The 14,840-nt window shown below is 49.9% G+C and overlaps 3 protein-coding genes across 3 annotated transcripts; all 3 read right to left on the bottom strand.

Moving 5' to 3' along the window:
• Window positions 1–404: 404 nt before the first annotated feature.
• On the bottom strand, window positions 405–4,455 carry B0J16DRAFT_58743 (AEX-3 domain-containing protein). The gene is made up of 3 exons (XM_046134106.1): window positions 3,470–4,455; window positions 1,049–3,391; window positions 405–979 (listed from the first exon to the last, which is right to left on the bottom strand). The coding sequence occupies exons 1-3, from the start codon at window positions 4,152–4,154 to the stop codon at window positions 534–536; spliced, it is 3,474 nt and encodes a 1,157-aa protein (XP_045986266.1). The 5' UTR covers window positions 4,155–4,455; the 3' UTR covers window positions 405–533.
• Window positions 4,456–10,313: 5,858 nt separating this feature from the next.
• Window positions 10,314–11,334, bottom strand: B0J16DRAFT_380249 (uncharacterized protein; the record flags this gene model as incomplete). The annotated part of the gene is made up of 2 exons (XM_046131058.1): window positions 10,314–11,196; window positions 11,264–11,334. The coding sequence occupies 2 exons, from the start codon at window positions 11,332–11,334 to the stop codon at window positions 10,314–10,316; spliced, it is 954 nt and encodes a 317-aa protein (XP_045986265.1).
• A 673-nt stretch (window positions 11,335–12,007) lies between these two features.
• B0J16DRAFT_316044 (KH domain protein) lies at window positions 12,008–14,086 on the bottom strand (the record flags this gene model as incomplete). The annotated part of the gene is made up of 9 exons (XM_046125289.1): window positions 12,008–12,031; window positions 12,114–12,318; window positions 12,367–12,753; window positions 12,805–13,013; window positions 13,065–13,229; window positions 13,278–13,330; window positions 13,382–13,403; window positions 13,540–13,793; window positions 13,885–14,086. 9 exons carry the CDS (start codon window positions 14,084–14,086, stop codon window positions 12,008–12,010), a joined length of 1,521 nt encoding a protein of 506 aa, XP_045986264.1.
• Between the last annotated feature and the right edge of the window lie 754 nt (window positions 14,087–14,840).

The following is a 14,840-nucleotide window of genomic DNA, read 5'->3' as shown; positions in this document are numbered from 1 at the left end:
ACTCCCCACCCTTGCCTTTGATAAGTGCAATACCATTCCTATATGCTGATGCTGATGCTAGTATGTCCGCTGTACGGATGTATGTGCGTAATTTTGTGGAATGTTAAGCCCAAACAGCTAGCCATTTCAAGCAGATCGGGGATCCAAATAGTGTCTATCATGGACGAGACTCAGTGCCCTCTGTTTCTTTCTCTTTCTTCCTTTTCTGTCTGCTCTACTGCCGGTGCTTATCACACAACACTCAGCAGTTCTACCTCTTATAGCCTTTCCCATTGACTACTTTTCTCACTCTACCAACTTCCTCTTGGCCTGCTGGCTGGATTTCTCTTCCTCTCCGCTCCTCTCGTCATTATCACCTAGATTATTACAAAACGTGGTATCGTACATAATAATTCTCCTGCTTTTGCTTTTTGAATTGTGATTGAGTCTGCCTCATTTGATGAGGGCGAGGGTGAGACTCAGATTGGGAAGTACTCGTCACAACTTATCATTGTGTCGAATTGCCTGTGGTTGGTTCTTCAGACTCCCAGTTCTCAAGTGGGCGGCGTCGTGCCGAGCATGCTTGGTACTTGCTTGCGAATGAGTCCACGTGTGCCTCGCGGCTCTACCCGGGGCATCCCTTGAATTGATCGAGGCTCTCGCATCAGAGATCGATCAAGACGGGCGGGAGTCCGAGTGACGACAGTTCGATACTCTCCAGGAAAATTGCCTTTGGGTAGCGGTACTGAAGCAGTCCTCCAGATGTGATCAGATGTGTCACCAAGGAAAGCAGGGATCTTGCTGTTGGAACCGCCGCGAGGGCCAAAGCCACCGTAGGTCGAGGCGCCATGAGAAGCACGGATCGTGGAAAGGCGGGAAAGACCAGTCGACAAACCAGAACGGCCTCGGGCTTTCTTGGCCATGATAATCTCATCGAATAACCGGATTTCAGCGTTGTTGGCCGGCTGCATCTCACGATCATGGATGAATTCATTGAAGCCTGTTTAACTGTGTTAGAACCACATCGTCCCAGTAGAAACGCTCAGAAAAGGGTTAAAAATTGACTCACATTGTGTTTCTCGCATCATCGCGGCATAGTCATGTTGATCATGCGGTAGGCTCTTGATGAAACCATCCATATCAAAGGCATACAATTGACCGTTGGACTTTTGCTGCTTCGAAGGTCGTCCGAGATACTTGCGGTAAGTGTACAAAAGACTGGCCAGGCAGCGAACAAATGCCGCGCGTACGCGGTCAGCATGGAATGCCTCCGGGCAGACAAGTGAGCAATGGCCAAGGCATCTGCCATGGGAGATGATTTTGCAGCCAGTGCATTTATAAACGCCATCTCCTTCAGCATGGTCATTACAGATGGTACAGATCGAAGTGTTGTCTTTTGGCATGTAATTGAAGCAATGCCCTTCAACCCACACTGTGGTTTCTGTGTTTCTCACAGGCTGGATCTGCATGCTGGGCATGATAGTTGATGCCGCAAGTGTTGATTGCGCATAAGTTGACGGAGCATAACCCCCATTTCCACCACCTCCATAGCCACCATTAGTCCCACCCACAACAGAATTCTGAGATTCAACTGAAATGGCTGAAATCGACAGATTGGCTTGATGGCCGTTGAGGAAGGGCATGCCCGGCTTTTGGAACGGCGGGTGCTTGTCGATACCAAAGGAGGAGCTGCGTCGCATCTTTTCTTCGCCGAAGTGACCCGAACGCTTCTCTCGAAGCGTAGCTGCAAGAGCAAAGCCTGAGTCGCTTCGAGAGACGGGCGTAGAAGGCATGGGAGGGAAGTTTATGGAAACAGGTGATACAGACGATTGAGGACTTGTCTTACCAGACTTACTTGTGCTGGGCCTGTCTGATTTGCCATTCTCAACATGTGCCGAGGCGAAAGCGTTGAAAATTGGGGGCTGGATCTCGTTTGGCGGATCAGGCTCCCCAAATCCTGAAGAGCTTTGAGACACCCACTTGCCAAGAGTGCTCTTAGGAGTTCCGGATCTGAACAGTGCACCGTTCTCGGTCGAGAAGGCGTCATAGGGGAACGACTCCATAGCGTAGGGAGGAGGTCCAGTTGTAACTCCATATCGAAGCTTATGAGGGGCCGCGACTTGTAGAAGAGACATAAGTTTCCTGCGTGCTTGACGAGGAAGTCGAACAGGCTGTGAGGTAGCATCAATAGTGTCTTGATCCAAGTCAACGAGCACATAATCATCTTCGGGTAGCTCAATTCTATCGTAACGACGCTCAATACCCACGATGTAAGGACAAGGCGCTTCGAGGGCCGACAAGAGTCGTGCAGGAAGAATAGGGATGAAAATGCTAGACCATTTCAGTGGATATAAGAGGTTTGCCAATGCGTGACAAGCAAGGTGTAACATGCTAGTGTGAGATGATAAGAAGATAATGCGGGATTCCGCCATGGCATATTCGAACAGGGCGACAATATTCTCGAGAGATAGACAACGGAACAGAGCATAGAGATCGATGGACCGAGAGCCGGGAATCTCATTGTCGGCTTCTTTCCGAGCATAAAGTCGCAGTTCCCGCACTCCTAATTCAACCTGAGTTTTGGATCCTAAGGGGTTGAACGCTTCTGTGCAAAGATTGACGACATATCGTTCTAAAGGTTGCCAGCGTCCAACTCTTGGCGAGCTTGGGGGTATTCTCAGGATGCCTCCATCAGTCATGGGCGTGACAATAGCCTTAAGCCATTCTTTCCAGAAAGACATATTGGCTACATCTCGGCCTAGAATACCATAGGCACGAGGCACCCAAAGCCCACTCTCGCCGGCAGTGAGACCCTCAATCTTGGACGCAGCACCATGTCTCAGGGGCCTAAGCATGTCCGTCATGAGAGTGATCTTTTCTTCTACCGTGCTAATCTCGTCTTCGAGCCTCTCGCGAGCTGGGGAGCCTGATGGGATCGTAGGTAGTTTTGCCAGGAGCTGCGACAGGTGAGTGCGTTCGCCTGCCAGTCGGACACCCAGGCTTGCTGCCAGCTCTCGTTCTTCTTCGGACATGTGGCTTTGTCGCCATTGCTCGCACTTCTTCTCAACTTCCTCGGCCACATCTGCGTTAAGAGCAGTCCAGATGATGATGGTGATGCCGTACAACTTAGAGTTGTCGTCTGAAGTCATCGTAAAGCCGTGCCATGTAGATCGCGGTCTGTCATCAGACGAAACTATCTGGATATCGTTGGGGAAAGCAAACATGGGCACGTAGTCGGGAAACCTTCCACGCCGGGAGATTTCATCTCCTGCCTCTTGGGGAGGGTATCGGTCGAGAAGAACCGGCTCGAAGCGTCGTTTGAGTGGATGCATATCTGGATCTGTGTTGAGAGGTTCGGGAGGAGGAATCACGGAGTTATAGTTACTCAGCCTCCTCGTTGTTCGAATGGAGGCTGCGATTGTAAGTTAGCAAATTTTATTGAACGGGGTTTGCTTCGTCATAAACCAAAGCGTAGAACGGGAGTACCAACCTGCACGGCTTGTGCTGATCCTGTTACTGGGCTGTTTGCGCACGCTGTTCATATCTCTAAAGCTCATCTTGCGGCGGATGCTACCCTTAATGCTTCTGAGAGGACTCAGTCTGCCGCTGTCACTTTCTTCTGCCTTGATTCTCTCCATTCGAGGATTCACCATTGGTGCCCGAGCCTGTACTCTTGCACCCGCACTGAAACTTAGGTCTTCGAGAAAGACTTCGCGCTCGGCTGCAAACTTGACCAAGGCCTTATCAAAATCGAAGTCGCCCATGAGCATGGAACCCTCGCCCATGATGCCGGTGGGGGCAGGACTCTGGCCATTGGCATTGCTGTTGTCATTGCCATTGCCATTAGTGAAGTCGGGAGGGTTTACAGCACGGATGGTGGCACTGCTGCGGTTGCTTTTGGTGTTACCGTCAGTATCGTCGAGGGTTTGTATCGAGAACCGGTCGGTGAGAGATATCCTAGAAAGGCGGCTGGCGGAGTTTTGTCGCGAGTGTCGTGCGTTAGTCTTTGGCTGGTCACCGTTTGTCCACTCATCCTCGGGCTCGCCATCTTCGATAATGGTGGACTCGACAGGAATGACGACGGGTGCGGGTTGCGAGTTGGGATCGTGGTAGGACACCGACTCTACGCCAGCGATCCAGAAATAATCGGCGAGAGGGGTCGATGAGCTCTCCATGACATGTCAATAGTGGTGTCTAGGCCACCAAGCAGGCAGAGCTGAAACGAATAGGAGGGCGTAGAGGGAGATGAGTCAAATAAGCCGTCAGGCTGCTTTGCTCTGGGTTGCTCTGCTCGTATGGCTGTGATTGTGGCCTGAAGAGGTGGGCGATCGACAAAATCAGGTCGCGGGTTGCTGGGGTTGCCAATTAGGTCATGAATGATAGGACCGTTACCAGGGCCTTTTTTTATCAGGCGAGTACGAGGTAAGTAGCGACAACAGGAGATCCAACTGCGGACGGTTCAAAGCCAACGGAGCTATGTCGCTATTCGAGGTCGGATTGGGACCAAAAAGAGACTCGAGACGGGGTGAATAAAGGGGATCCGATCGAAAAAAGCGAGTAACAGCGATGAGCCAGTCGCCCAGACGTCGGTTGTAACGGGAGCCAAAAGTTAGCTTCAAGGTGGAGAGACGAGTCAACGGCCAACTGGAACCTCAGAGACTTGATGCAAAGAGGAGAAAATATGCGATTGAAAAACACCAGGAAGCCACCTGAGCAAAACGATCCAGAAGATGAAACAGAGAGGAAAGGAAAAGATGATGATAGAACAGAGGGTTGAGTTAGTCTAGAGCAGAGATGAGAGAATGGTCCAGGAGAAAGAACGAGGATTCAGTGTCGATCTGCCCGTGCCCGTTCGCAACTTCTGGGTGGGCAGGTACAGTGCAGTGCAGTGCAGTCTCGTACAAGTACAGGAGGTACTTGTGAAAGGTGGTATCGAATACCTCGATTCAAGCGCAGATACGGCGATGGTCGATGGGGATATGAACCAAACCAGGATGTACCTTTTGAGTGATTGTAGGCAGGGTCCAGGGCCAAATCTTGTTAGCTCTCATTCTGTTGACGGCTTCGACCCTCCCAAAGTTGGAGAAGGACGAGCTCCAGCTTCCTTCGGTCCAGGGGTTTCCTGGGATGGCTCGTAGCAGCTGCCACACCGTCCACACGCCAAAAGCCGTGGGGTTGCAGCGAGGTAGGGGACCGTTTTTAGGGGACCACTGAGAATTGCGCGCCCGGGCTTCAGCTACCTAGGTACAAGCCCAGCCCAGTACAGTATCCGTACACACTACTAGATCATTCATTCACTGGAGGCGCGATACTTGCTGCCATCCACCATCCATCCATCCATCCATCATGGAACCAACCAACCATTCAATCAACAACATCAGTCTCACCGCCGACTTTCGTCTAAAATGCCAACTTCACTGAACTGGAAGGTGTCTGCCTACACAATACAGCAGGGTATATCAGATATCTGGGCCGACAGGGATTCTTACATACATTGTACCATCTCAGCCGAGTAAGCGACATCAAGATGCGACCAACACAGCATCCAGATCATATCGACTGGCAGTAATAGTCAGCAAGTCAGTCTCGCTCTTGCGAGGCTACTAACAAGCACTAAACGTATCTTGTACCTTACGACTGACTGATCTATCTAACTTTTTGGGTGTCGTGGGAAATTGACCGATTCCGCAAGCAAGCAAGCCGTCGATCTTGAGGCGCACGCCGTCGCCTTTTTAGGCTCTGCTATTCGATAGATGCGTCCATCAACGAACAGCTATCAACGCATTCGGATGCAGTAACTTACAATACATGCTGGCCGTCTGTACCTGGAGTGTGTACCAAATTCGTGTCTGTTTTCTCTTCCAGGCACATCAGACTCAGGGGTTTCAGGCGAGAAAGACCTCGGCGCCAGCGGATCCACGAGCCATAATGAATGGATATTTGCTGATGCCTTTTCCTCTCTGTTGTGTTCTGTTGCTTACTAGGGTCCTGTATGATAGGGAGATGGCTCTGAGCATTTCACCCCCACCGCACGTTCTGCTCTGTCAGAAAGTACCCGTCTGCAAAGTCGCGCTTGTGGCCTGCTGCAGGCCAGGTATATTACTTTGCTAGGTAGTTTCGGGTCCTAAAACAGTCCGACCTCCAGAGAAGGCTTCATGGGTGTCCCTCCCGTCCCCATAACAATACCCACTTAATCGCCGTCTCTGCTCCATCAGCTAAGGATTGAGGTACCACATTAGTTGAGCTAGTCCAGCTAACAGTATCTTTCAGCAGAGCTCATGATGATGTTGATGTTGGTTGGAGAGCTTATCACCAGCCATGGGCGTATCCCCCACTAAAGAGATAGTACTAATAAGAAACAAAGGACAAAAGGCCAAGACGATGTTGTCGTTTCCCAAAATATCGGTTCCGATGGGGTGGCCACGCTGCGAGTGCAACACTGCAGATGATAGAGGCGTCAGTCAACCATGGGTCCTTGGGTGTGCCTGCGTATGCATATGCGGTATGCTGTATCTGTCTGCATCAACATGCTTCATTCACCCGGAAGCATGCATACTTCATGCCGTGGCCATGTGAGAGACGGCACTCATCACCGCTGGTTCGCTCAACTGACTGATGAGCTGTCTCGTCCCGGGCTGCATCTTTCTTTGTGCCTGACTTCAGCCGGCGGGCACTCATATGCAGCAGAAATAGTGCGATGCGCTGTCGTTTTGAGATGATGTATGGCCTCTGTTGTTGGTGCAGTACAGTATATCTAGGGAGACCAGTTCCCCAGCGGCGCAAGTGGCCCGGGAGGAGAGTGAGACAAGGTTCGGTGTTGCACAGAGCACAGGACTAGGACCAGGACCACAGGAGGGTCTGGGTCTTGGTCCTGGTCCGTGTGTGTGTCTCCAGTGAGATCTTCCATTGATATCGCCCCGGCCGAAACCACGGCTTGCGCAACGGCTGATGCGGGTGTTGGATAAAGTGATTCGTCTTCATTCTCTAAAACACACATTAATTAAACTCGGCTAGAAGGGACGTTGAACAGTCAATCTCTGTTGGGAAGAGGCATCTAGTAAATCCCTTAACTTTTCGCTGCTTTGTCGATGGAATATTCTGACAATGGAAAAAGTCAATGCAACTCAACTCTTCCTTATGGATCTCGTCTTCCGCGCTCACCGTTTTCGTATGTGCAGGCAAGCTGCAAAGCGGCGTTACAGATACTCGGGTTGTTAATAGGACTAGGCAAGAAGGCAACGCAGTCTCTGGATGTCTTGGCTGTCCATGTTAGGCCTTGAGGCACAATATGTGTTGTTTTGGCGGGACTGGCTCAGCCCGTCTCAATCAGTCCTTATTTCCTCGGTATGTGTTTTTCTTTCTTTTCTTTTTCGCTTTGTTTTTAATTTGACGCATTGTATTCTGTATTGACCGATGCTTTTTATTGTTCTCTTTGAGTAATCGACCCAATGTTTTGGTTCTGATATTTGCTTTTCCCCCACTCATCGTGAGATGTTTTGGTTTTTCTCTCCCTTCCTCTCATGCTGTAGGGCAGGTATTGGGTTAGCTGGGGCCGGCTACGTCAGTCTACTTCTCTAGCTTTCATATCAACAAGAGCTTGGCGTTATGGATGTTGTTGAATGGATAAATGGAGGTGGGTTCTCCAAATTACCAAGGGACTCCGTGTTCTGTCCATTCTTTCTCTATTGCATGTAGTATACGAAGTTCGCTACTTCCCAGATTCGATGTTGTTTTTCGGATCGACGCTCGAGTTGTACAAGGGAGGCAGGTGAGACCGCCCGTCTCAAATCCCAAAAGTGACAAAACCCTGTAGATCATATCGATGGAAATGGAAGACTCTTTCCATTTACAGGACTTGACGCCGGCTTTGAAATAAGAACGTGATTGGTCGGGATACTACAGATGTACTGTACCTGCCACCCAAGTATTATGCTTCAAGTTGAACGGACCCAAAGTACCTACCTACCTAATTTTCTCATTGCAATAATCTCAGTGCAGGCCAACAACAGTCACTACCTATTCTTTACTTCCCCCCCTTTTTTTTTCCTCCTCCAAATAACAATTCAATCTTCTCAAACCTTCATCCCACGACAAGTCACCAACAAGAAAAGTCTCAGTAAATTTGGATCCTACTATCGACAATGACATTCGAGCCGTTGCCCAATCTGGCACTGGCTTTTTTAGTCCAGGGGCATTCTGCAGCCACCATAGGCTCAAAGTCCAGGAACAACAGCGCCTAATATCCAAGATGGGTCTAAAACAAAAGAAACAAAATGCGCCCGCCCCTAATCAAGGATCTCATCAAATACGAAAGCACGAGCCAGCCTTTGATGCAGGTACAGAGCACTAAAATGGACGACATCTAAGACATGGCACACGAGTACTGTATAGGTCTGTACGTCTATCAATACCTATGGAGAGCAATCTTTCTAGGTATCCGTGAACAACCTTCAAGTCAACACACGCTTCGGATACTTAGCTGTTTACTCCCCACTCGATCCTTTGTATATGATAGATACAGGGTTCGCGTTGGCCAATCCTGATCCCCTATTCGAGTCTCCATCGACAAGACAGGAAATCGAAAAGAAACAACATCGATTTAGAGCACTTTTTTAGCCCTGAATCCTGTTTCGACACTTCCAGACGGCAATGGTGCGCCATATTATTCAGGGGTATTCCAGATATCTGGGCTCGTGGGATATTAGCTGATCACATGTGCTAAACTTAGATCTTATGTGTAATTGTGACGATTACCATTTGCGCCAACTTGATGGGAACAGCATCAAATTGACCAAACAGGTTTGGCTCTCGTGACTGCGGTCTAGTGCTCGTGCTCGACTGCCAGACATACTGCAGCAGCTTTTTCGTTCAAACCGGTCGTGGTTTAACAGAAGAGTGTTAGACTGCCATATACTAAAGATACCACCTTAGGTCCTAAGGTAGCTACTGCTTTTGGTGGTCCAACAAAGAGAGCGGGCTTGCGTCTCAGCTTACCTTTGGTAGGTATGTATTGATCAAAGGCATGACGCTTGTGACCTGAGTCAAGTTGTTCTTTTGTGAGCTCCAGCAAAACTCGGGTCGTCGAAGGCGGCTCTCGAACGAACTCCATACCTTCCCATCCACCGGGACCTGACGCGAGACGGCACCGCTTAAGTGGATGCTCAGCTTTATTCTCACCCACAATGATGGACGTTCATCTCATTAGTGACTCGCGAATCAAGAGACTAAGAAGATGGGCGTCAGGTACAGCACCTTCGGGCTTAGTGCATGGCTAACGATACTAATGCCGCATCCCATTGGCAGCACGCAACTTACATCGTGACTGCGTCGTCTGTTTCAGGTTGCTCTCCACGTTGGACCGTGTGTTGCGTACCCAGCCATACGCAAAGCCTGCCTTCCCTTGAGCACGGCAATACGGCTGTGAGAGATTTTAGGGCTATGTTCTGTGTGTATTCCCGGTATTTGCTCATCCTAGTTGATCGCCGCAGCCATCGAGCCCGTTCTCATTATCCTAGTCTTCATGGAGTCTACAAGAGCACGAACAAAGTTATGTGAGATTGAAACAAAATCGGTCGGAGACCCCTATCTTTAAAGGCAGTTGGCTCTGCTCAATATCATCCGCGAAGCTGCCACCCTCAAAAACCCCACCGTCACGCCATGGTCGTTGCCCAAATGTGATGTCTAGGATGCCGTTGTACACTTGAGCACCCATCGTCCGCATTTTACTCCTGATCCCCAAGATTCCTACGACGATTGTCACAGGCTCGTCTCACCCAGATTGATATCACTCATGATTGGGAAAAACTGACCAGGATGACCCAGCCATAGCTTAAAGTTTCAGCATCGGCATGATGCCTGACCCCTGGTTTTCTGACAATTCACTCTCATGCCTGTCTGTATTAAAACCAAAATCTGATATAGCCAGATCGATCTCCTGCAGCACATCATCCCGAGTCACTAAAAGCGGAAACGCATGGAAGAGCAGGGGGTCGGACCTGAGTGCTGACCTTGCTAACTCTATGGCCATACCTACAATTGCTACCAATCCTCGGGCAGCAATGATCATGTGAAATCTGCAATTCATGTCGGGGGCAGAATATAGCTCAGCAGAATGCTCGGTACAAAGCCAACGTATTGGAAAATAATAGGGAAGGTTTGGCTTTCTACAGTCCATGGTACCTAAGCACATCGGTGGGCTTTGGTTATGGTTGTTCTTACAAGGCAGGCTGACAGTTATCGGTACCTGACAATGGAAAATATCAAATAAAATGCTGTCTGGCTGAACCATTGGAATCTCGTGGGTATCATTTATTCATCATATCAGAGATCTCTCTTCATCGTGCCACGCGTCTAGTCCCCAGCTTGCCGGTGGCCAGGAACCCTCTATTGCCCATTTCTCCCCTCCAACCAATTCCTAAAGATCCAAAGATGATCCTCCCGTCTGGTGTCACCTCGACACCCGTCTCGGCCCCGTCTTCCGCAACTACAAAACACACCTGTTCCACCTCACCCGGGTGCAACATCGGCTTTGCGCTCCCACTCGCCTCCCAATTACAGTCGCGATACCGCAGGCCAGGTTCCGTGTCCAGCACGACCTTCTCCAGCTGCACCACGTCCTCGCTACAGTTCTCCAGCTGCGCTTCAAGCACCCATCGTCCGTGTCCCTGGATGTCATCGGCCTTCAACGAACCCACCTTAGTGCGCACGATGAGTGATGCTTTGCAGATGAACTGGTACAGCTTGCGGAATGTCCTCGTACGACCACTAGTCTCCGTTGCTTCGTAGTAGCTCACTGTGACTGCGAGTACATGGTTTCCTTCCTCCTTAAGGTCAAAGGATACCACCTTCTGCAATGTGTCGCCAGGTTCAAGATCTGCCTCTGCCTTGCCATTAGGTGGGCCGAGTTCAAGGCGCTGCACAGCGCCCATGCCTGGAGTCTTCATCTCTGCTTCGATACGCACATCCCGGATATTCTTGGCGGCGTCTGGAGGTAGATCATTGTTCGCACATAGTGTACAGCTAAATGTCTCGCCAACATATGCGGACCCGAATGATACCGGAAGGTTGACGACTGGGCTGAGGAGGAAAGGAGACGGGTTTGAAGCGGCTTGGGAGTGGTAAGCGAGCGATGCTGGGATCGGAGCCGACTTGACAGATGCGCCGACTGAGGACGGAGGGTCGATTGGATGTTGCGTGACGAGAGATGGACGAGATAGTCTTTAAGGCAGATAGTACGTTAGCTACGAAGCTTACGCCGGGATTGCGAAGTCAATGTTTAGCTCACCGAAGAACCTTGAGGGAGATAGAATGTGGCTCCTTAACAGGATCATGAGAAGGGTATCGTTGGTGGCTCATTTTGTCATGTTTCAAGCAAAGCACTCATGGGTATATATAGCGAATGCGACGTTTGCGCGTGTTCAAGGTTTTGTATAGGTGATTAATGGAAGTGGCAGAGTGAACTAATCTGGAGATGCGACAAAGAGACGGGCCTTATCGATAAGGCGACCGACGGGCCCCTCACCAATACCTTAAGTATTGTAGGTAGGTAGGCAATGGCCAATGCCGAACTACATACGAGTTCTCCGAGTATGTAGCTTCTCGTAATGACATTATTTACAGATCTAGCTTACCTCTCCATGTTATTGTTTACATGAATTACGAGCGAATGTCATTGACCTGTCCCTAGGTATTTCAGTCAGATAACAAATGTATCTTAGATAGCATCACCTTGTTCACAGCCATTGTACTTGTTCTTCGACCTGCAATCTAGTCATTTCTAACAAAAAACAATTTTGCGACCTACTGGAAAGCAGAACTGCTATTTCTCGTTTCCATGCAAAGATGGTCGATGTGGGTTCCTACTCAACAGCGCGAAATCGTATATGGGACCTGAATCAACACCCTTCTTTCCGCAATGCAAACTGGAGCGTTCACGTACAGAGCCAATGATATCCATCTCTAACGACTGACTTTTTCTTTCATTTTCTGTCCGTGAGCATAGATGCTCATCATATTGGTGAAGTGCATATTAAAGTCCTGGTGGGGGAGGGACCTGTGACATGTTAGCACAAATCTGGGGGCATTGAGAATACTGCAGAGCGAGAAGTGACTCCCTCAGCCTCAATAATACATACCGATCCATAGCTTCCTCCAGTTCCAGGTGGAGGTCCAGAAGGCGGAGGAGGCGGGGGCGCCGAGCTGGGTGGAGGCGGAGGAGCCGCTTCACTTGGAGGTGGAGGGGGTGGTGATGCTGATTGCCCAGGGGCACCAGAAGCGCCAGGTGCCTGAGCCTGAGCCTGAGCCTGAGCACCGTAGTACTGCTGATACATAGCGACATAGCTGTGTCCAGGTTAGTATGAAATGGTGGACATGTCTGAGGATACTGACTTAGCATAACCGCCATAGGCAGCATAAGGGTCCGCGCCACCATAATACTGTGCGTACTGGGCAGCGTAATCAGCAGCATTAGTTGGACTGTTCACACCAGCAGGCGCTGGACTGTTAGAGGCACCGCCTGCGTTAGCTCCATAACCACCATATCCGCCGTGAGAGCCGCCGTAAGAACCATGGGAACCACCATGAGAACCACTGTTGGAATGGTTACGGTCGCCGCCACCGTTGTACCGATCGCCTCCGTAACGGTCACCACCGTAGCGATCACCGCCGCCATAGCGAGGTGGGCGACTCTTGAATTCTTCGTATTGTTGCTTGACGTTGGCGATCAAATCCTCACAAAGCTCCTTTGCCTTCTCAACCATGTTGGCGTCAGGTCCACTGTAAACATGTTAGATCAGGGTCCCTTGCAGTGAAAAGGGTTGAACCTACGCGACGTGAAGAAACATGTCCTCATCGCTCTCATGGTTGGTAGCCGCCTCCAGGTAGCCAGATCCCCGGCCCTTGATCTGCACACGGCAGCCAGTCTCTTGCTGGATGTGCTTCACATAAGCACCACCATGCCCGACGACCTGAGCGCGCAAGTTGAAACCGTGTACAGGCTCTAGGCTTATCGGAATTTTCTCCTCGGGCCATTTGCGCTACAAGCAAGTTGTCAGCATTCACTTTATACTAAGTTATAGAACCCTTACTCTTCCAAACTCGTCACGTTCAACCTGCTCCTGGTCTCGGCGGCGGAAACGTCTCTCGTCTACAAGCTGAGGGAGCTCCTGCTGGATAAGCTCGTTGATTTTGGCGACAGCGGCCTCTAGACCAGACTTGCTGGTACTCGTGATGTGGAGGTACAGTGGAGGTTTCTATGGGCGGTTAGAACAGCCATCAGTCGAACACATTGTTTTGCTTACACCGGCCGTGGCCATTGTCTTGTTAGGATAGTAATTGCCGCGGGTGGTAATATCTTGCTAAGTCAATATTGCATCCTACTAAAGCATTAAAAGGAATTGCGTACCAGCACCGGTTTCATCTTTGATCTAATCAAGCGGGAGTCAGCAGGAGCAACGAAAGGGGTCTTGAAGCGAGCTATCAAGCCGTAAGCATGATGTTCTCGATCCAAGTGCAAAAGACAATCCGAAATAAGACTTCTGGATTGAAGTTAAGAGTATTTACCATCTTTTGTGTTGCCCCCTTGGTGAGAAGGTAACGGTTCCTCAAGTCATTGACTTCAATATCCTGAATGTAGTCGCCATCTGCAACATACATCTCGCTATCGAGCGGAGGGGCGATCTTGTTCGAAGTTTGGGGTGTCGAAGTTGGTCGCGGTGGTGGGGATTCGGTGTCGGCAGACCTGATGGGAGGAACATCGACGTGTTGAATACCTTTGCGAGCTTGGAGGGAAGCATTGATTCGAGCAGCGGCAGCAGCTACCAGCGTTGTCAGTGGTTGTCGTTGGAAGTTAGAGTTGGCGCAAGGTCTGTCTGTAAGACGGCGCCAAAAGTAAACAAAAACACATACCGGCGGCAGCGGCGGCATCAGTTGGAGATTTCTTTGCCTCTGGAGTTGCGTCTTTCGTGATAGGGCTGCGGTCTCTACCAGATTCAGAGCGACGCGACGGAGGAGAGCGAGAACGGCGGTCGAATCGCGATGTCCTCTTAGGTTCTGGTTCGGTTTGGTCGAAGCGCGAGCGCTTCACCGTCCGGCGTTCGGATTCATCCATAACAGGCGAGATGCGAAATTTGACAGAAATTTGGGAAGCTGGTCGAAGACTACACGTCGGACGTCAAGTGTTGAGCTGGAAGTGCACTGTTGGTTGCTAGATCGTCACTGTGCCATGCGATCTAATCTATGCCTGTCGTAGGGGAAAAAAAACAGCAACCAAAATGCGCATGTGTTGAAGTGGAGTTGAATATTGATCGTCGATGGAAAGAAAGGCTGGACAAACCTCATGCAGACCATACGCACGTCCCTGGTAGGTACAGGAGCTTCTTGCGCCACATGTGGCGCATGACCTAGGATAGGTACATGAGCTCTCCAGTACTGTACCCGAGACCGGCGATTACTAGCAGTATCTAGATGTGGGGCAAGTTGACTGCAAATGGTGCTCTTAGACAACCGTACATAGGAATTAGGTAGTCTTAGGAGCAATTGATCAAATACTTAGAGGAGGCTTATGCAGTTTAGCTATTAGATCCCAACCCGTAGGTAAGTTATTCACAAATGATAGGGCGTATTTCATTGGGCAATTGTATTAGTGTGGCTTAGCTTGCATGGGTTCAGGATGGATGGATCTGGGGAATCAATTGTTGGGGTTATCTGTGCGCGGCAGCGACACCATTGCGTTTCCATATTAATCAAAGGACATGTTTTGTCAGGTCTTGGAATAGGTATATGTAAGTGTATAGCAAAAACAAGAGTTAAAAGTATTTCATTCTTTCATGTGAAATCAATGCCTATGGTCTGGGTTCTAACAT

Source organism: Fusarium flagelliforme, assembly GCF_020744385.1.
Source record: "Fusarium flagelliforme strain FIESC 12 MPI-CAGE-AA-0113 chromosome Unknown B0J16scaffold_2, whole genome shotgun sequence".
In the NCBI taxonomy this organism is placed as follows: Eukaryota; Fungi; Ascomycota; class Sordariomycetes; order Hypocreales; family Nectriaceae; genus Fusarium; species Fusarium flagelliforme.
Note: the sequence above shows the minus strand (reverse complement) of the source record. Positions and strands in the feature narration are given on the sequence as shown.